General features: G+C 55.7%; 1 protein-coding gene across 1 annotated transcript in view; it reads left to right on the top strand.

Annotated features, from left to right (window-relative positions):
• The first annotated feature begins 566 nt into the window (after window positions 1–566).
• The window catches only part of LOC140461125 (nuclear factor of activated T-cells, cytoplasmic 4-like), a 61,248-nt gene continuing 39,459 nt past the window's right edge, over window positions 567–22,355 (top strand). Inside the window, exon 1 of the mRNA XM_072555887.1 lies at window positions 567–734. Coding sequence (XP_072411988.1) covers window positions 726–734 — 9 coding nt within the window. The 5' untranslated portion in view covers window positions 567–725. The remainder of the gene's footprint in view (window positions 735–22,355) is intronic.

Genomic DNA, 22,355 nt, shown 5'->3' with positions numbered 1-22,355 from the left:
TTGGGGTTGGGGGGGGGGAGGGGTGAGCTGCCATCTTAGCCACGTGCTGTGGGGTAGACCCACTATGCCCCTCAGGGAGGGAGGGGGGGCAATCCCAGGATTCTGACCCCAGGAAGGAACGGCCGATCGATTCCGGGATGGGGAGGGGGTCAGAGTTGGGGAGAGGGGAGGGGGTTGGTGTTCCCCGTGTATCTGCTCCCCCCTCCTCGTCCTTCCAGATGGAAGAGGGGTGTGGGGGGGTTTGGGAAGGTGCCGTCTGAGGAGCCCCTCGGTGAGGTTCTGCAGTGACGGTAACACCATTGAACATCAAGGGGGGCGATAGTCAGATTCTCCCTCAATGGGAACCCCCAGGATGTTGATAGTTGGGGGAGGGGGGATTCAGTGACGGTAACGCCATTGAATGTCAAGGGGGCGATGGTTAGATTCTCTCTCAATGGGAACCCCCAGGATGTTGATAGTTGGGGGAGGGGGGATTCAGTGACGGTAACGCCATTGAACGTCAAGGGGGCCGATGTTCGGACAGCTGACACTATGTTCTCTTCCCTCCCTCGTAACTCCCTCCCGGGTTCAGATCGTCTACACTGCCTCCTCTGGACTGGCCTCTCCCCAGCCAATGGGAGCAGTTGGAGCTGACGGTGGAGGTACAGCCCCGGACCCATCACCGGGCCCACTATGAGACGGAGGGCAGCCGCGGGGCAGTTAAAGCTCCCGCTGGTGGTCACCCTATGGTCAAGGTAGGTCCTCAACCACACCCCCCCCCACCCCCCCCCCCTCCACACCCACCTTCTCACTCGGTCCATCTCCCTCTCTCTTTCTATCTCTCCCCCTAGTCTGTCTCTCACTCTGTCCATCTTTCTCTCTCTCTCTCTCTCTCTCTCTCCTGGTCTCTCGCTCTGTCCATCTCTCTCTCTCTCTCTGTGCCCAGTCCCTCACTCTCTCTGCCACCACTCTCTCTCACTCTGTCTATCGCTCTGGGCCCAGTCTCTCTCTCTCTCTCTCTCTCCTCTCTCACTCTGTCTATCGCTCTGGGCCCAGTCTCTCTCTCTCTCTCTCTCTCTCACTCTGTCTATCGCTCTGGGCCCAGTCTCTCTCTCTCTCTCACTCTCTCTCTCTCACTCTGTCTATCGCTCTGGGCCCAGTCTCTCTCTCTCTCTCTCTCTCTCACTCTGTCTATCGCTCTGGGCCCAGTCTCTCTCTCTCTCTCTCTCACTCTCTCTCTCTCACTCTGTCTATCGCTCTGGGCCCAGTCTCTCTCTCTCTCTCACTCTCTCTCTCTCACTCTGTCTATCGCTCTGGGCCCAGTCTCTCTCACTCTCTCTCTCTCTCTCACTCTGTCTATCGCTCTGGGCCCAGTCTCTCTCTCTCTCTCACTCTCTCTCACTCACTCTGTCTATCGCTCTGGGCCCAGTCTCTCTCTCTCTCTCTCTCACTCTCTCTCTCTCACTCTGTCTATCGCTCTGGGCCCAGTCTCTCTCTCTCTCTCACTCTCTCTCACTCACTCTGTCTATCGCTCTGGGCCCAGTCTCTCTCACTCTCTCTCTCTCTCTCACTCTGTCTATCGCTCTGGGCCCAGTCTCTCTCTCTCTCTCACTCTCTCTCACTCACTCTGTCTATCGCTCTGGGCCCAGTCTCTCTCACTCTCTCTCTCTCTCTCTCTCTCTCTCTGCCACAGGTCTCGCTCACTCTCTCCATCTCTCTCTGCCCCCCCCCCCCCCCCCGAGTCTGGGACCCCTCTGGGTGTCGTGGGCGGACATGACACCTCCAGTCTCCCCGAGTGCCCCCTCCCTCTGACACCCCCCCCATATCCGACTGGGGTTTTTATAATGCGGGGGTCATGTTGGTGGGAGGAGGGGGAGGAGACGCAGATTGGTACAAGAGGCCGGGGGGGGGGGGGGGGGGGAGGGGGAGGCGATGTGACCTCATGACCCCTGTGGGTGAAAGGGCAACAAGGTCAGAGAGCAGTGATGGTGGGGGGAGAGAAGGGAGGGCGAGGGGGTCAGAGGGAGAGGGGAGGGAGGGGGGAGAGGCGAGGACAGGAACGGAGGGGTCAGGGTAGTGGAGGAGGAGGGAGAGATGGACGGAGCGAGAGAGTGAGGGAGGGAGAGATGGACAGAGTGAGAGACCGAGGGAGGGAGAGATGGACAGAGCAAGAGACGGAGGGAGAGAGAGATGGAAAGAGCAAGAAACTGAGGTAGAGAGGGATGGAGAGAGCGAGAGACTGAGGGAGAGAGAGATGGACAGACCGAGAGACTGAGTGAGAGAAAGATAGACAGAGCGAGAGACTGAGGGAGATATGGACAGAACGAGAGACTGAGGGAGGGAGAGATGGAAAGAACGAGGGATTGAGGGAGAAAGAGATGGACAGAGCAAGGGATTGAGGGAGGGAGAGATGGACAGAGCTAGAGACTGAGGGAGAGATGGACAGAGCGAGAGACTGGGGGAGGGAGAGATGGACAGAGCGAGAGACTGGGGGAGGGAGAGATGGACAGAGCGAGAACTGAGGGAGAGAGAGATGGACAGAGCGAGAGACTGAGGGAGGGAGAGATGGACAGAGCGAGAGACTGTGGGAAAGAGAGCTGGATAGAGCAAGAGAATGAGGTAGAGAGAGATGGAGAGAGCGAGAGACTGAGGGAGAGAGAGATGGACAGAGCTAGGGACTGAGGGAAGATGAGATGGACAAAGCGAGAGACTGAGGGATGGAGAGATGGACAGAGCGAGAGACTGAGTGAAAGATGGACACAGCAAGAGGCTGAGGGAGGGAGAGATGGATAGAGCGAGAGACTGACGGAGAGAGAGATGGACAGAGCGAGAGACTGAGGGAATGAAAGATGGACAGAGCGAGAGATTGAGGGAGAGATGGACAGAACGAGAGACTGAGGGAGGGAGAGATGGACAGAGCGAGAAACTGAGGGAGCGATGGACAGAGCGAGAAACTGAGGGAGAGAGAGATTGACAGAGCGAGAGACTGAGGGAGAGAGAGATGGGCAGAGCGAGAGACTGAGGGAGGGAGAGATGGACAGAGAGAGAGAGACTGAGGGAGAGAGAGATGGACAGAGCGAGAGACTGAGGGAGGGAGAGATGGACAGAGCGAGAACTGAGGGAGAGAGAGATGGACAGAGCGAGAGACTGAGAGAGGGAGAGATGGACAGAGCGAGGGACTGAGGGAGGGAGCGATGAACAGAGCGAGAGACTGAGGGTGGGAGAGATGGACAAATCGAGAGACGGACGGAGAGAGAGATGGACAGAGCGAGAGGCTGAGGGAGGGAGAGATGGACAGTGCGAGACTGAGGGAGGGAGAGATGGACCGAGCGAGGGACTGAGGGAAAGAGAGATGGACAGAGCGAGAGATTGATGGGAGAGATGGACAGAACGAGAGACTGAGGGAGGGAGAGATGGACAGAGCGAGAAACTGAGGGAGAGAGAAATTGACAGAGCGAGAGACTGAGGGAGGGAGAGATGGACAGAACGAGCGACTGAGGGAGAGATGGACAGAACGAATGTCTGAGGGAGAGAGAGATAGACAGAGCGAGATACTGAGGGAGGGACAGATGGACAGAGCGAGAGACTGAGGGAGGGAGAGATAGACAGAGGAAGAGACTGAGAAAGAGAGAGATAGACAGAGAGAGAGACTGAGGGAGAGAGAGATTGACACAGAGAGAGACTGAGGGAGAGAGAGATTGACAGAGAGAGACTGAGGGAGAGATGGACAGAGCGAGAGGCTGAGGGAGAAAGAGATGGACAGAGCGAGAGGCTGAGGGAGAAAGAGACGGACAGAGCAAGAGACTGAGGGAGGGAGAGATGGACAGAGCGAGGGACTGAGGGAGAAAGAGATGAACAGAGCGAGAGACTGAGGGAGAGATGGACAGAGCGAGAGACTGAGGGAGGGAGAGATAGACAGAGCGAGGGACTGAGGGAGGGAGAGATGGACAGAGCGAGAGACTGAGGGAGGGAGAGATGGAAAGAACGAGGGATTGAGTGAGAAAGAGATGGACAGAGTGAGAGACTGAGAGGGGGAGAGATGGACAGTGCGAGAGACTGAGGGAGGGAGAGATGGAAAGAACGAGGGATTGAGGGAGAAAGAGATGGACAGAGCAAGAGACTGGGGGAGGGAAAGATGGACAGAGTGAGGGACTGAGGGAGGGAGAGATGGAAAGAACGAGGGATTGAGGGAGGGAGAGATAGACAGAGCGAGAGACTAGGGGAGGGAGAAATGGACAGAACGAGAGACTGAGGGAGGGAGAGATGGACAGAGCGAGAGACTGAGGGAGAGATGGACAGAGCGAGAGACTGAGGGAGGGAGAGATGGACAGAGAGAGAGAGACTGAGGGAGAGATGGACAGAACAAGAGACTGAGGGAGGGAGAGATGGACAGAGCGAGAGACTGAGGGAGAAAGAGATGGACAGAGCGAGAGGCTGAGGGAGGGAGAGATGGACAGAGCGAGGGACTGAGGGAGAAAGAGATGAACAGAGTGAGAGACTGAGGGAGGGAGAGATAGACAGAGCGAGGGACTGAGGGAGGGAGAGATGGACAGAGCGAGAGACTGAGGGAGGGAGAGATGGAAAGAACGAGGGATTGAGGGAGAAAGAGATGGACAGAGCAAGAGACTGGGGGAGGGAAAGATGGACAGAGCGAGAACTGAGGGAGAGAGAGATGGACAGAGTGAGGGACTGAGGGAGGGAGAGATGGAAAGAACGAGGGATTGAGGGAGAAAGAGATAGACAGAGCGAGAGACTGAGGGAGAAAGAGATAGACAGAGCGAGAGACTGGGGGAGGGAGAGATGGACAAAGCGAGAACTTAGGGAGAGAGAGATGGACAGAGTGAGGGACTGAGGGAGAAAGAGAGGGACAGAGCGAGAGACTGAGGGAGAGATGGACAGAGCGAGAGACTGAGAGAGGGAGAGATAGACAGAGCGAGAGACTAGGGGAGGGAGAAATGGACAGAACGAGAGACTGAGGGAGGGAGAGATGGACAGAGCGAGAGACTGAGGGAGAGATAGACAGAGCTAGAGACTGAGGGAGAGATGAACAGAGCGAGAGACTGAGGGAGAGATGGACAGAGCGAGAGACTGAGGGAGGGAGAGATAGACAGAGCGAGGGACTGAGGGAGGGAGAGATGGACAGAGCGAGAGACTGAGGGAGGGAGAGATGGAAAGAACGAGGGATTGAGGGAGAAAGAGATGGACAGAGCAAGAGACTGGGGGAGGGAAAGATGGACAGAGCGAGAACTGAGGGAGAGATGGACAGAGCGAGAGACTGGGGAAGGGAGAGATGGACAGAGCGAGAGACTGGGGGAGGGAGAGATGGAGAGAGCGAGAGACTGAGTGAAAGATGGACAGAGCAAGAGGCTGAGGGAGAAAGAGATGGACAGAGCGAGAGACTGAGGGAGAGAGAGATGGACAGAGCGAGAGATTGAGGGAGAGATGGACAGAACGAGAGACTGAGGGAGGGAGAGATGGACAGAGCGAGAGACTGAGGGAGAGATGGACAGAGCGAGAGACTGAGAGAGGGAGAGATAGACAGAGCGAGGGACTGAGGGAGGGAGAGATGGACAGAACGAATGTCTGAGGGAAGGAGAGATAGACAGAGCGAGAGACTGAGGGAGGGAGAGATGGACAGAGCGAGAGACTGAGGGAGAGATGGACAGAGCGAGAGACTGAGGGAGAGATGGACAGAACAAGAGACTGAGGGAGGGAGAGATGGACAGAGCGAGAGACTGAGGGAGAGATGGACAGAACGAGAGACTGAGGGAGGGAGAGATAGACAGAGGAAGAGACTGAGAAAGAGAGAGATAGACAGAGAGAGAGACTGAGGGAGAGATGGACAGAGCGAGAGGCTGAGGGAGAGAGAGATGGACAGAGCAAGAGACTGAGGGAGAGAGAGATGGACAGAGCAAGAGACTGAGGGAGAGAGAGATGGACAGAGCGAGGGACTGAGGGAGAAAGAGATGAACAGAGCGAGAGACTAAGGGAAACAGAGCTGGATAGAGCAAGAGAATGAGGTAGAGAGAGATGGAGAGAGCGAGAGACTGAGGGAGGGAGAGATGGACAGAGCGAGAGACTGAGGGATGGAGAGATGGACAGAGCGAGAGACTGAGGGAGGGAGAGATGGACAGAGCGAGAGACTGAGGGAATGAAAGATGGACAGAGCGAGAGACTGAGGGACGATGAGATGGACAGAGCGAGAGACTGAGGGAGGGAGAGATGGACAGAGCGAGAGAATGAGGGAGAGAGAGATTGACAGAGCGAGAGAATGAGGGAGAGAGAGATGGACAGAGCGAGAGACTGAGGGAGAGATGGAAAGAACGAGAGCCTGAGGGAGGGAGAGATGGACAGAACAAGAAACTGAGGGAGAGAGAGATTGACAGAACGAAAGTCTGAGGGAGAGAGAGATGGACAGAGCGAGAGACTGAGGGAGAGAGAGATGGGCAGGGCGAGAAACTGAGGGAAAGAAAGATGGACAGAGCGAGAGATTGAGGGAGGGAGAGATGGACAGAGCGAGGGACTGAGGGAGGGAGCGATGAACAGAGCGAGAGACTGAGAGAGGGAGAGATGGACAGAGAGAGAGACTGAGGGAGAGAGAGATGGGCAGAGCGAGAGACTGAGGGAAAGAAAGATGGACAGAGCGAGAGATTGAGGGAGGGAAAGATGGACAGAGCGAGGGACTGAGGGAGGGAGCGATGAACAGAGCGAGAGACTGAGGGTGGGAGAGATGGACAAATCGAGAGACCGAGGGAGTGAGAGATGGACAGACCGAGAGACGGACGGAGAGAGAGATGGACAGAGCGAGAGGCTGAGGGAGGGAGAGATGGAAAGAGCGAGAGACGGAGGGAGAGAGAGATGGAAAGAGCAAGAAACTGAGGGAGAGAGAGAATGACAGAGCAAGAGACTGAGGGAGAGAGAGAGATGGACAGAGTGAGAGACTGAGGGAGGGAGAGATGGAAAGAACGAGGGATTGAGGGAGAAAGAGATGGACAGAGTGAGAGACTGAGAGAGGGAGAGACAGACAGAGCGAGGGACTGAGGGAGGGAGAGATGGACAGAGCGAGAGACTGGGGGAGGGAGAGATGGACAGAGCGAGAGACTGGGGGAAGGAGAGATGGACAGAGTGAGAGACTGAGGGACGGAGAGATGGAAAGAACGAGGGATTGAGGGAGAAAGAGATGGGCAGAGTGAGAGACTGAGAGGGGGAGAGATAGACAGAGCGAGGGACTGAGGGAGGGAGAGATGGACAGAGCGAGAGACTGATGGAGGGAGAGATAGACAGAGCGAGGGACTGAGGGAGGGAGAGATGGACAGAGCGAGAGACTGGGGGAGGGAGAGATAGCCAGAGCGAGAGACTGGGGGAGGGAGAGATGGACAGAGCGAGAACTGAGGGAGGGAGAGATGGACAGAGCGAGGGACTGAGGGAGGGAGAGATGGACAAAGCGAGAGACTGGGAGAGGGAGAGATGGACAGAGCGAGAGACTGGGGGAGGGAGAGATGGACAGAGCCAGAAGTGAGGGAGAGAGAGATGGACAGAGCGAGACTGAGGGAGGGAGAGATGGACCGAGCGAGGGACTGAGGGAAAGAGAGATGGACAGAGCGAGAGATTGATGGGAGAGATGGACAGAACGAGAGACTGAGGGAGGGAGAGATGGACAGAGCGAGAAACTGAGGGAGAGAGAAATTGACAGAGCGAGAGACTGAGGGAGGGAGAGATAGACAGAGCGAGAGACTGGGGGAGGGAGAGATAGCCAGAGCGAGAGACTGGGGGAGGGAGAGATGGACAGAGCGAGAACTGAGGGAGGGAGAGATGGACAGAGCGAGGGACTGAGGGAGGGAGAGATGGACAGAGCGAGAGACTGGGGGAGGGAGAGATAGCCAGAGCGAGAGACTGGGGGAGGGAGAGATGGACAGAGCGAGAACTGAGGGAGGGAGAGATGGACAGAGCGAGGGACTGAGGGAGGGAGAGATGGACAGAGCGAGAGACTGGGGGAGGGAGAGATGGACAGAGCCAGAAGTGAGGGAGAGAGAGATGGACAGAGCGAGACTGAGGGAGGGAGAGATGGACCGAGCGAGGGACTGAGGGAAAGAGAGATGGACAGAGCGAGAGATTGATGGGAGAGATGGACAGAACGAGAGACTGAGGGAGGGAGAGATGGACAGAGCGAGAAACTGAGGGAGAGAGAAATTGACAGAGCGAGAGACTGAGGGAGGGAGAGATGGACAGAACGAATGTCTGAGGGAGAGAGAGATAGACAGAGCGAGATACTGAGGGAGGGAGAGATGGACAGAGCGAGAGACTGAGGGAGAATGGACAGAGCGAGAGACTGAGGGAGGGAGAGATGGACAGAGCGAGAGACTGAGGGAGCGATGGACAGAGCGAGAGACTGAGGGAGGGAGAGATGGACAGAGAGAGAGACTGAGGGAGAGATGGATAGAACAAGAGACTGAGGTAGGGAGAGATGGACAGAGCGAGAGACTGAGGGAGGGAGAGATAGACAGAGCGAGAGACTAGGGGAGGGAGAAATGGACAGAACGAGAGACTGAGGGAGGGAGAGATGGACAGAGCGAGAGACTGAGGGAGAGATAGACAGAGCTAGAGACTGAGGGAGAGATGAACAGAGCGAGAGACTGAGGGAGAGATGGACAGAGCGAGAGACTGAGGGAGGGAGAGATAGACAGAGCGAGGGACTGAGGGAGGGAGAGATGGACAGAGCGAGAGACTGAGGGAGGGAGAGATGGAAAGAACGAGGGATTGAGGGAGAAAGAGATGGACAGAGCAAGAGACTGAGGGAGGGAGAGATGGACAGAGCGAGAGACTGAGGGAGAAAGAGACGGACAGAGCAAGAGACTGAGGGAGGGAGAGATGGACAGAGCGAGTGACTGAGGGAGAAAGAGATGAACAGAGCGAGAGACTGAGGGAGAGATGGACAGAGCGAGAGACTGAGGGAGGGAGAGATGGACAGAGCGAGAGACTGAGGGAGAAAGAGACGGACAGAGCAAGAGACTGAGGGAGGGAGAGATGGACAGAGCGAGTGACTGAGGGAGAAAGAGATGAACAGAGCGAGAGACTGAGGGAGAGATGGACAGAGCAAGAGACTGGGGGAGGGAAAGATGGACAGAGCGAGAACTGAGCGAGAGAGAGATGGACAGAGTGAGGGACTGAGGGAGGGAGAGATGGAAAGAACGAGGGATTGAGGGAGAAAGAGATATACAGAGCGAGAGACTAGGGGACGGAGAAATGGACAGAACGAGAGACTGAGGGAGGGAGAGATGGACAGAGCGAGAGACTGAGGGAGAGATAGACAGAGCGAGAGACTGAGGGAGATATGGACAGAACGAGAGACTGAGGGAGGGAGAGATGGACAGAGCGAGAGACTGGGGGAGGGAGAGATGGAAAGAACGAGAGATTAAGGGAGAAAGAGATGGACAGAGCAAGGGATTGAGGGAGGGAGAGATGGACAGAGCGAGAGACTGTCGGAAAGAGAGATGGATAGAGCGAGAGAATGAGGTAGAGAGAGATGGATAGAGCGAGAGACTAAGGGAAAGAGAGCTGGATAGAGCAAGAGAATGAGGTAGAGAGAGATGGAGAGAGCGAGAGACTGAGGGATGGAGAGATGGACAGAGTGAGAAACTGAGGGAGCGATGGACAGAACGAGAGACTGAGGGAGAGAGAGATTGACAGAGCGAGAGACTGAGGGAGAGAGAGATGGACAGAGCGAGAGACCCTGGGAGAGATGGACAGAACGAGAGCCTGAGGGAGGGAGAGATGGACAGAACAAGAAACTGAGGGAGAGAGAGATTGACAGAACGAAAGTCTGAGGGAGGGAGAGATGGACAGAGCGAGAGACTGAGGGAGAGAGAGATGGGCAGGGCGAGAAAATGAGGGAGGGAGAGATGGACAGAGCGAGAGATTGAGGGAGGGAGAGATGGGCAGAGCGAGGGACTGAGGGAGGGAGCGATGAACAGAGCGAGAGACTGAGGGAGGGAGAGATGGACAGAGAGAGAGACTGAGGGAGAGAGAGATGGGCAGAGCGAGAGACTGAGGGAGGGAGAGATGGAAAGAACGAGGGATTGAGGGAGAAAGAGATGGACAGAGTGAGAGACTGAGAGGGGGAGAGATAGACAGAGCGAGGGACTGAGGGAGGGAGAGATGGACAGAGCGAGAGACTGAGAGAGGGAGAGATAGACAGAGCGAGGGACTGAGGGAGGGAGAGATGGACAAAGCGAGAGACTGGGGGAGGGAGAGATGGACAGAGCGAGAGACTGGGGGAGGGAGAGATGGACAGAGCGAGACTGAGGGAGGGAGAGATGGACCGAGCGAGGGACTGAGGGAAAGAGAGATGGACAGAGCGAGAGATTGATGGGAGAGATGGACAGAACGAGAGACTGAGGGAGGGAGAGATGGACAGAGCGAGAAACTGAGGGAGAGAGAAATTGACAGAGCGAGAGACTGAGGGAGGGAGAGATGGACAGAGCGAGAGACTGAGGGAGAGATGGACAGAACGAATGTCTGAGGGAGAGAGAGATAGATAGAGCGAGAGACTGAGGGAGGGAGAGATGGACAGAGCGAGAGACTGAGGGAGAGATAGACAGAGCTAGAGACTGAGGTAGAGATGGACAGAGCGAGAGACTGGGGGAGGGAGAGATGGACAGAGCGAGAGATTGATGGGAGAGATGGACAGAACGAGAGACTGAGGGAGGGAGAGATGGATAGAGCGGGAAACTGAGGGAGAGAGAAATTGACAGAGTGAGAGACTGAGGGAGGGAGAGATGGACAGAGCGAGAGACTGAGGGAGAGATAGACAGAGCTAGAGACTGAGGTAGAGATGGACAGAGCGAGAGACTGGGGGAGGGAGAGATGGAAAGAGCGAGAACTGAGGGAGAGAGAGATGGACAGAGCGAGACTGAGGGAGGGAGAGATGGACAGAGCAAGAGAATGAGGGAGAGATGGACAGAGCGAGAACTGAGGGAGAGAGAGATGGACAGAGCGAGACTGAGGGAGGGAGAGATGGACAGAGCAAGAGAATGAGGGAGGGAGAGATGGACAGAGCGAGAGACTGGGGGAGGGAGAGATGGAGAGAGCGAGAGACTGAGTGAAAGATGGACAGAGCGAGAGATTGAGGGAGAGATGGACAGAGCGAGAGACTGAGGGAGGGAGAGATAGACAGAGCGAGGGACTGAGGGAGGGAGAGATGGAAAGAACGAGGGATTGAGGGAGAAAGAGATAGACAGAGCGAGAGACTGGGGGAGGGACAGATGGACAAAGCGAGAGACTGGGGGAGGGAGAGATGGACAGAGCGAGGGACTGAGGGAGAGATGGACAGAGCGAGAGACTGGGGGTGGGAGAGATGGACAAAGCGAGAGACTGGGGGAGGGAGAGATGGACAGAGCGAGGGACTGAGGGAGGGAGAGATGGAAAGAACGAGGGATTGAGGGAGAAAGAGATAGACAGAGCGAGGGACTGAGGGAGGGAGAGGTAGACAGAGCGAGGGACTGAGGGAGGGAGAGGTGGACAGAGCGAGAGACTGAGGGAGGGAGAGATAGACAGAGCTAGAGACTGAGGGAGAGATGGACAGAGCGAGAGACTGGGGGAGGGAGAGATGGACAGAGTGAGGGACTGAGGGAGGGAGAGATAGACAGAGCGAGAGACTGAGGGAGGGAGAGATGGACAGAGCGAGAGACTGGGGGAGGGAGAGATGGACAGAGTGAGAGACTGAGGGAGAGATGGACAGAACGAGAGACTGAGGGAGGGGGAGATAGACAGAGCGATAACTGAGGGAGAGAGAGATGGACAGAGCGAGACTGAGGGAGGGAGAGATGGACAGAGTGAGAGACTGAGGGAGAGATGGACAGAACGAGACACTGAGGGAGGGAGAGATAGACAGAGGAAGAGACTGAGAAAGAGAGAGATAGACAGAGAGAGAGACTGAGGGAGAGAGAGATTGACAGAGAGAGAGACTGAGGGAGGGAGAGATAGACAGAGCGAGGGACTGAGGGAGGGAGTGATAGACAGAGCGAGGGACTGAGGGAGGGAGTGATAGACAGAGCGAGGGACTGAGGGAGGGAGAGATAGACAGAGTGAGAGACTGGGGGAGGGAGAGATGGACAGAGCGGGAGACTGAGGGAGGGAGAGATGGAAAGAATGAGGGATTGAGGGAGGGAGAGATGGACAGAGCGAGACTGAGGGAGGGAGAGATGGACAGAGCGAGAGACTGAGGGAGGGAGAGATGGACAGAGCGAGAGACGGGGGGAGAGAGAGATGGAAAGAGCAAGAAACTGAGGTAGAGAGAGATGGACAGAGCAAGAGACTGAGGGAGAGAAAGATAGACAGAGCGAGAGACTGAGGGAGATATGGACAGAACGAGAGACTGAGGGAGGGAGAGATGGACAGAGCGAGAGACTGGGGGAGGGAGAGATGGACAGAGCGAGACTGAGGGAGGGAGAGATGGACAGAGCGAGAGACTGAGGGAGGGAGAGATGGACAGAGCGAGAGACTGGGGGAGGGAGAGATGGACAGAGCGAGAGACTGAGGGAGAGATGGACAGAGCGAGAGACTGTGGGAAAGAGAGATGGACAGAGCGAGGGACTGAGGGAGAGAGAGATGGACAGAGCGAGACTGAGGGAGGGAGAGATGGACAGAGCGAGAGACTGTGGGAAAGAGAGATGGATAGAGCAAGAGAATGAGGTAGAGAGAGATGGACAGAGCGAGAGACTGAGGGAGAGAGAGATGGACAGAGCGAGAGACTGAGGGAATGAAAGATGGACAGAGCGAGAGACTGAGGGAGAGATGGACAGAGCGAGGGACTGAGGGAGAGAGAGATGGACAGAGCGAGAGACTGAGGAAGGGAGAGATGGACAGAGCGAGAGACTGAGGGAATGAAAGATGGACAGAGCGAGACTGAGGGAGAGAGAGATGGACAGAGCGAGAGACTGAGGGAATGAAAGATGGACAGAGCGAGAGACTGAGGGAGAGAGAGATGGACAGAGCGAGAGACTGAGGGAATGAAAGATGGACAGAGTGAGAGATTGAGGGAGAGATGGACAGAGCGAGAGACTGAGGGAATGAAAGATGGACAGAGCGAGAGATTGAGGGAGAGATGGACAGAGCGAGAGACTGAGGGAATGAAAGATGGACAGAGCGAGAGATTGAGGGAGAGATGGACAGAGCGAGAGACTGAGGGAATGAAAGATGGACAGAGCGAGAGATTGAGGGAGAGATGGACAGAACGAGAGACTGAGGGAGGGAGAGATGGACAGAGCGAGAAACTGAGGGATTGATGGACAGAGCGAGAAACTGAGGGAGAGAGAGATTGACAGAGAGAGAGACTGAGGGAGAGAGAGATGGACAGAGCGAGAGATTGAGGGAGGGAGAGATGGACAGAGAGAGAGACTGAGGGAGAGAGAGATGGACAGAGCGAGAGACTGAGGGAGGGAGAGATGGACAGAGCGAGAGATTGAGGGAGGGAGAGATGGACAGAGCGAGGGACTGAGTGATGGAGAGATGGACAGAGCGAGAGACTGAGGGAATGAAAGATGGACAGAGCGAGAGATTGAGGGAGAGATGGACAGAGCGAGAGACTGAGGGAATGAAAGATGGACAGAGCGAGAGATTGAGGGAGAGATGGACAGAGCGAGAGACTGAGGGAATGAAAGATGGACAGAGTGAGAGATTGAGGGAGAGATGGACAGAGCGAGAGACTGAGGGAATGAAAGATGGACAGAGCGAGAGATTGAGGGAGAGATGGACAGAGCGAGAGACTGAGGGAATGAAAGATGGACAGAGCGAGAGATTGAGGGAGAGATGGACAGAGCGAGAGACTGAGGGAATGAAAGATGGACAGAGCGAGAGATTGAGGGAGAGATGGACAGAACGAGAGACTGAGGGAGGGAGAGATGGACAGAGCGAGAAACTGAGGGATTGATGGACAGAGCGAGAAACTGAGGGAGAGAGAGATTGACAGAGAGAGAGACTGAGGGAGAGAGAGATGGACAGAGCGAGAGATTGAGGGAGGGAGAGATGGACAGAGAGAGAGACTGAGGGAGAGAGAGATGGACAGAGCGAGAGACTGAGGGAGGGAGAGATGGACAGAGCGAGAGATTGAGGGAGGGAGAGATGGACAGAGCGAGGGACTGAGTGATGGAGAGATGGACAGAGCGAGAGACTGAGGGAATGAAAGATGGACAGAGCGAGAGATTGAGGGAGAGATGGACAGAGCGAGAGACTGAGGGAATGAAAGATGGACAGAGCGAGAGATTGAGGGAGAGATGGACAGAGCGAGAGACTGAGGGAATGAAAGATGGACAGAGCGAGAGATTGAGGGAGAGATGGACAGAACGAGAGACTGAGGGAGGGAGAGATGGGCAGAGCGAGAAACTGAGGGAGAGAGAAATTGACAGAGCGAGAGACTGAGGGAGAGATGGACAGAACGAATGTCTGAGGGAGAGAGAGATAGACAGAGCGAGAGACTGAGGGAGGGAGAGATGGACAGAGCGAGAGACTGAGGGAGAGATGGACAGAGCGAGAAACTGAGGGAGAGAGAAATTGACAGAGCGAGAGACTGAGGGAGGGAGAGATGGACAGAGCGAGAGACTGAGGGAGAGATGGACAGAACGAATGTCTGAGGGAGAGAGAGATAGATAGAGCGAGAGACTGAGGGAGGGAGAGATGGACAGAGTGAGAGACTGAGGGAGAATGGACAGAGTGAGAGACTGAGGGAGGGAGAGATGGACAGAGCGAGAGACTGAGGGAGGGAGAGATGGACAGAGCGAGAACTGAGGGAGAGAGAGATGGACAGAGTGAGGGACTGAGGGAGGGAGAGATAGACAGAGCGAGAGACTGAGGGAGGGAGAGATGGACAGAGCGAGAACTGAGGGAGAGAGAGATGGACAGAGTGAGGGACTGAGGGAGGGAGAGATAGACAGAGCGAGAGACTGAGGGAGGGAGAGATGGACAGAGCGAGAGACTGGGGGAGAAAGTGAGATGGATAGAGTGAGAGACTGAGGGAAAGAGAGCTGGACAGAGCGAGAGACTCAGGGAGATATGGACAGAGCGAGAGACTGAGGGAGGGAGAGATGGACAGAACGAGAGACTGAGGGAGGGAGAGATGGACAGAGCGAGAGATTGAGGGAGAGATGGACAGAACGAGAGACTGAGGGAGGGAGAGATGGACAGAGCGAGAGACTGAGGGAGAGATGGACAGAGCGAGAGACTGAGAGAGGGAGAGATAGACAGAGCGAGGGACTGAGGGAGGGAGAGATGGACAGAGTGAGAAACTGGGGGAGGGAGAGATGGACAGAGCGGGAGACTGAGGGAGGGAGAGATGGACAGAGCGAGAGACTGGGGGAGGGAGAGATGGACAGAGCGAGAACTGAGGGAGGGAGAGATGGACAGAGCGAGAGACTGAGGAAAAGAAAGATGGACAGAGCGAGAGATTGAGGGAGAGATGGACAGAGCGAGAGACTGGGGGAGGGAGAGATGGACAGAGCGAGAACTGAGGGAGGGAGAGATGGACAGAGCGAGACTGAGGGAGGGAGAGATGGACAGAGCGAGAGACTGTGGGAAAGAGAGATGGACAGAGTGAGAGACTGAGGAAAAGAAAGATGGACAGAGCAAGAGATTGAGGGAGAGATGGACAGAACGAGAGACTGAGGGAGGGAGAGATGGACAGAGCGAGAGACTGAGGGAGGGAGAGATGGACGGAGCGAGAGACTGGGGGAGGGAGAGATGGACAGAGCGAGAGACTGAGGGAGAGAGAGATGGACAGAGCGAGAGATTGAGGGAGAGATGGACAGAGCGAGAGATTGAGGGAGAGATGGACAGAACGAGAGACTGAGGGAGGGAGAGATGGACAGAGCGAAAGACTGAGGGAGGGAGAGATGGACAGAGCGAGAGACTGAGGGAGGGAGAGATGGACAGAGCGAGAGATTGAGGGAGAGATGGACAGAACGAGAGACTGAGGGAGGGAGAGATGGACAGAGCGAGAGACTGAGGGAGGGAGAGATGGACGGAGCGAGAGACTGGGGGAGAGAGAGATGGACAGAGCGAGAGATTGAGGGAGAGATGGACAGAGCGAGAGACTGAGGGAGGGAGAGATGGACAGAACGAGAGACTGAGGGAGGGAGAGATGGACAGAGCGAGAGATTGAGGGAGAGATGGACAGAGCGAGAGACTGAGGGAGGGAGAGATGGACAGAGCGAGAGATTGAGGGAGAGATGGACAGAACGAGAGACTGGGGGAGGGAGAGATGGACAGAGCGAGAGACTGAGGGAGAGAGAGATGGACAGAGCGAGAGATTGAGGGAGAGATGGACAGAACGAGAGACTGAGGGAGGGAGAGATGGACAGAGCGAGAGACTGGGGGAGGGAGAGATGGACGGAGCGAGAGACTGGGGGAGAGAGAGATGGACAGAGCGAGAGATTGAGGGAGAGATGGACAGAGCGAGAGACTGAGGGAGGGAGAGATGGACAGAGCGAGAGATTGAGGGAGTGATGGACAGAACGAGAGACTGAGGGAGGGAGAGATGGACAGAGCGAGAGATTGAGGGAGAGATGGACAGAACGAGAGACTGAGGGAGGGAGAGATAGACAGAGTGAGAGACTGAGGGAGAGATGTACAGAGCGAGGGACTGAGGGAGGGAGAGATGGACAGAGTGAGAAACTGGGGGAGGGAGAGATGGACAGAGCGGGAGACTGAGGGAGGGAGTGATGGACAGAGCGAGAGACTGGGGGAGGGAGAGATGGACAGAGCGAGAACTGAGGGAGGGAGAGATGGACAGAGCGAGAGACTGAGGAAAAGAAAGATGGACAGAGCGAGAGATTGAGGGAGAGATGGACAGAATGAGAGACTGAGGGAGGGAGAGATGGACAGAGCGAGAGACTGAGGGAGGGAGAGATGGACAGAACGAGAGACTGAGGGAGGGAGAGATGGACAGAGCGAGAGACTGAGGGAGAGAGAGATGGACAGAGCGAGAGACTGAGGGAGGGAGAGATGGACAGAGTGAGAAACTGGGGGAGGGAGAGATTGACAGAGCGGAAGACTGAGGGAGGGAGAGATGGAAAGAATGAGTGATTGAGGGAGGGAAAGATGGACAGAACGAGAGACTGAGGGAGGGAGAGATGGACAGAGCGAGAGACTGAGGGAGAGATGGACAGAACGAGAGACTGAGGGAGGGAGAGATAGACAGAGCGAGGGACTGAGGGAGGGAGAGATGGACAGAGCGAGAGACTGGGGGAGGGAGAGATGGACAGAGCGAGGGACTGTGGGAAAGACAATAGACAATAGACAATAGATGCAGGAGTAGGCCATTCTGCCCTTCGAGCCTGCACCACCATTCAATATGATCATGGCTGATCATTCCTAATCAGTATCCTGTTCCTGCCTTATCTCCATACCCCTTGACTCCACTATCTTTAAGAGCTCTATCCAATTCTTTCTTAAATGAATCCAGAGACTGGGCCTCCACTGCCCTCTGGGGCAGAGCATTCCACACAGCCACCACTCTCTGGGTGAAGTAGTTTCTCCTCATCTCTGTCCTAAATGGTCTACCCCGTATTTTTAAGTTGTGTCCTCTGGTTCGGCACTCCCCCATCAACGGAAATATGTTTCCTCCTGCCAGAGTGTCCAGTCCTTTCATAAGCCTATAAGAGAGATGGACAGAACGAGAGACTGGGGGAGGGAGAGATAGATAGAACGAGAGACTGAGAGAGGGAGAGATGGACAGAGCAAGAGGCTGAAAAAGAGAGATGGACAGAGCGAGAGACTGAGGGAGGGAGAGATGGACAGAGCGAGAGACTGAGAAAGAGAGATGGACAGAACGAGAGACTGAGGGAGGGAGAGATGGACAGAACGAGAGACTGAGGGAGGGAGAGATGGACAGAGCAAGAGGCTGAGAAAGAGAGATGGACAGAGCGAGAGACTGAGAAAGAGAGATGGACAGAGCGAGAGACTGAGGGAGGGAGAGATGGACAGAGCGAGAGACTGAGAAAGAGAGATGGACAGAACGAGAGACTGAGGGAGGGAGAGATGGACAGAGCGAGAGACTGAGGGAGAGAGAGATGGACAGAGCGAGAGACTGGGGGAGGGAGAGATGGACAGAGCGAGGGACTGAGGGAAAGATAGACAGAACGAGAGACTGAGTGAAAGAGAGATGGACAGAGCGAGGGACTGAGGGAGGGAGAGATGGACAGAGCGAGAGACTGAGAAAGAGAGATGGACAGAGCGAGAGACTGACGGAGGGAGAGATGGACAGAGCGAGAGACTGTGGGAAAGAGAGATGGATAGAGTGAGAGACTGGGGGAGGGAGAGATGGAAAGAACGAGGGATTGAGGGAGGGAGAGATGGACAGAGCGAGAGACTGAGGGAGAGATGGACAGAGCGAGAGACTGTGGGAAAGAGAGATGGATAGAGTGAGAGACTGGGGGAGGGAGAGATGGACAGAGCGAGAGACTGAGAAAGAGAGATGGACAGAGCGAGAGACTGAGGGAGGGTGAGATGGACAGAGCGAGAGACTGAGGGAGGGAGAGATGGACAGAGCGAGAGACTGAGGGAGAGATGGACAGAGCGAGAGACTGTGGGAAAGAGAGATGGATAGAGTGAGAGACTGGGGGAGGGAGAGATGGAAAGAACGAGGGATTGAGGGAGGGAGAGATGGACAGAGCGAGAGACTGAGGGAGGGAGAGATGGACAGAGCGAGAGACTGAGTGAAAGAGAGATGGATAGAGCGAGAGACTGAGGGAAAGAGAGAGATAGACAGAGAGAGAGACTGAGGGAGAGATGGACAGAACGAGAGACTGAGAGAGGGAGAGATGGACAGAGCGAGAGACTGAGGGAGAGATGGACAGAGCGAGAAACTGAGGGAGAGAGAGATGGACAGAACAAGAGACTGGGGGAGGGAGAGATAGACAGAGCGAGAGACTGTGAGAGAGAGAGATTGAAAGAGCGAGAGACTGAGGGAGAGAGAGATGGACAGAACGAGAGACTGAGGGAGAGAGAGATTGACAGAACGAGAGACTGAGGGAGGGAGAGATAGACAGAGCGAAAGACTGAGGGAGAGATGGACAGAGCGAGAGACTGGGGGAGGGAGAGATGGACAGAGCGAGACTGAGGGAGGGAGAGATGGACAGAGTGAGAGACTGAGGGAGAGATGGACAGAACGAGAGACTGAGGGAGAGAGAGATGGACAGAACGAGAGACTGAGGGAGAGAGAGATGGACAGAACGAGAGACTGAGGGAGAGAGAGATGGACAGAGCGAGAGACTGGGGGAGAGAGAGATTGACAGAGCGAAAGACTGAGGGAGAGATGGACAGAGCGAGAGACTGGGGGAGGGAGAGATGGACAGAGCGAGACTGAGGGAGAGAGATGGACAGAACGAGAGACTGGGGGAGGGAGAGATAGACAGAGCGAGAGACTGAGGGAGAGAGAGATGGACAGAACGAGAGACTGAGGGAGGGAGAGATGGACAGAGCGAGAGACTGAGGGAGGGAGAGATGGACAGAACGAGAGACTGAGGGAGGGAGAGATGGACAGAACGAGAGACTGGGGGAGGGAGAGATGGACAGAGCGAGAGACTGAGGGAGAGATGGACAGAGCGAGAGACTGTGGGAAAGAGAGATGGATAGAGTGAGAGACTGGGGGAGGGAGAGATGGAAAGAACGAGGGATTGAGGGAGGGAGAGATGGACAGAGCGAGAGACTGAGGGAGAGATGGACAGAGCGAGAGACTGTGGGAAAGAGAGATGGATAGAGTGAGAGACTGGGGGAGGGAGAGATGGACAGAGCGAGAGACTGAGAAAGAGAGATGGACAGAGCGAGAGACTGAGGGAGGGTGAGATGGACAGAGCGAGAGACTGAGGGAGGGAGAGATGGACAGAGCGAGAGACTGAGGGAGAGATGGACAGAGCGAGAGACTGTGGGAAAGAGAGATGGATAGAGTGAGAGACTGGGGGAGGGAGAGATGGAAAGAACGAGGGATTGAGGGAGGGAGAGATGGACAGAGCGAGAGACTGAGGGAGGGAGAGATGGATAGAGCGAGAGACTGAGTGAAAGAGAGATGGATAGAGCGAGAGACTGAGGGAAAGAGAGAGATAGACAGAGAGAGAGACTGAGGGAGAGATGGACAGAACGAGAGACTGAGAGAGGGAGAGATGGACAGAGCGAGAGACTGAGGGAAGATGGACAGAGCGAGAAACTGAGGGAGAGAGAGATGGACAGAACAAGAGACTGGGGGAGGGAGAGATAGACAGAGCGAGAGACTGTGAGAGAGAGAGATTGAAAGAGCGAGAGACTGAGGGAGAGAGAGATGGACAGAACGAGAGACTGAGGGAGAGAGAGATTGACAGAACGAGAGACTGAGGGAGGGAGAGATAGACAGAGCGAAAGACTGAGGGAGAGATGGACAGAGCGAGAGACTGGGGGAGGGAGAGATGGACAGAGCGAGACTGAGGGAGGGAGAGATGGACAGAGTGAGAGACTGAGGGAGAGATGGACAGAACGAGAGACTGAGGGAGAGAGAGATGGACAGAACGAGAGACTGAGGGAGAGAGAGATGGACAGAACGAGAGACTGAGGGAGAGAGAGATGGACAGAACGAGAGACTGGGGGAGGGAGAGATAGACAGAGCGAGAGACTGAGGGAGAGATGGACAGAGCGAGAGACTGGGGGAGGGAGAGATGGACAGAGCGAGACTGAGGGAGAGAGATGGACAGAACGAGAGACTGGGGGAGGGAGAGATAGACAGAGCGAGAGACTGAGGGAGAGAGAGATGGACAGAACGAGAGACTGAGGGAGGGAGAGATGGACAGAGCGAGAGACTGAGGGAGGGAGAGATGGACAGAACGAGAGACTGGGGGAGGGAGAGATAGACAGAGCGAGAGACTGAGTGAGAGAGAGATGGACAGAACGAGAGACTGAGGGAGGGAGAGATGGACAGAGCGAGAGACTGAGGGAGGGAGAGATGGACAGAGCGAGAGACTGAGGGAGGGAGAGATGGACAGAGCGAGAGACTGAGGGAGGGAGAGATGGACAGATCGAGAGACTGAGGGAGGGAGAGATGGACAGAGCGAGAGACTGGGGGAGGGAGAGATGGACAGAGCGAGAGACTGAGGGAGGGAGAGATGGACAGAGCGAGAGACTGGGGGAGGGAGAGATGGACAGAGCGAGAGACTGAGGGAGGGAGAGATGGACAGAGCGAGAGACTGGGGGAGGGAGAGATAGACAGAGCGAGAGACTGAGGGAGAGAGAGATGGACAGAACGAGAGACTGAGGGAGGGAGAGATGGACAGAGCGAGAGACTGAGGGAGGGAGAGATGGACAGAGCGAGAGACTGAGGGAGGGAGAGATGGACAGAGCGAGAGACTGAGGGAGGGAGAGATGGACAGAGCGAGAGACTGGGGGAGGGAGAGATGGACAGAGCGAGAGACTGGGGGAGGGAGAGATGGACAGAGCGAGAGACTGAGGGAGGGAGAGATGGACAGAGCGAGAGACTGGGGGAGGGAGAGATGGACAGAGCGAGAGACTGAGGGAGGGAGAGATGGACAGAACGAGAGACTGAGGGAGGGAGAAATGGACAGAGCGAGAGACTGGGGGAGGGAGAGATGGACAGAGCGAGGGACTGAGGGAGGGAGAGATGGACAGAGCGAGAGACTGAGGGAGAGATGGACAGAGCGAGAGACTGGGGGAGGGAGAGATGGACAGAGCGAGAGACTGAGGGAGAGATGGACAGAGCGAGAGACTGAGGGAGGGAGAGATGGACAGAGCGAGAGACTGGGGGAGGGAGAGATGGACAGAGCGAGAGACTGAGGGAGAGATGGACAGAGCGAGGGACTGAGGGAAAGATAGACAGAACGAGAGACTGAGTGAAAGAGAGATGGACAGAGCGAGGGACTGAGGGAAAGATAGACAGAACGAGAGACTGAGGGAGAGATGGACAGAACGAGAGACTGAGGGAGGGAGAGATGGACAGAGCAAGAGACTGAGAAAGAGAGATGGACAGAGCGAGAGACTGAAGGAGGGAGAGATGGACAGAGCGAGCGACTGAGGGAGCGATGGACAGAACGAGAGACTGAGGGAGGGAGAGATGGACAGAACGAGAGACTGAGGGAGGGAGAGATGGACAGAGCGAGAGACTGTGGGAAAGAGAGATGGATAGAGTGAGAGACTGGGGGAGGGAGAGATGGAAAGAACGAGGGATTGAGGGAGGGAGAGATGGAAAGAACGAGGGATTGAGGGAGGGAGAGATGGACAGAGCGAGAACTGAGGGAGAGATGGACAGAGCGAGACTGAGGGAGGGAGAGATGGACAGAGCGAGAGACTGAGGGAGGGAGAGATGGACAGAGCGAGATACTGAGGGAGGGAGAGATGGACAGAGCGAGAGA

Source organism: Chiloscyllium punctatum, chromosome 36 (genome assembly GCF_047496795.1).
Source record: "Chiloscyllium punctatum isolate Juve2018m chromosome 36, sChiPun1.3, whole genome shotgun sequence".
In the NCBI taxonomy this organism is placed as follows: Eukaryota; Metazoa; Chordata; class Chondrichthyes; order Orectolobiformes; family Hemiscylliidae; genus Chiloscyllium; species Chiloscyllium punctatum.
The sequence above is the reverse complement of the archived record's forward strand: the minus strand, read 5'-3'. Positions and strand labels throughout refer to the sequence as shown.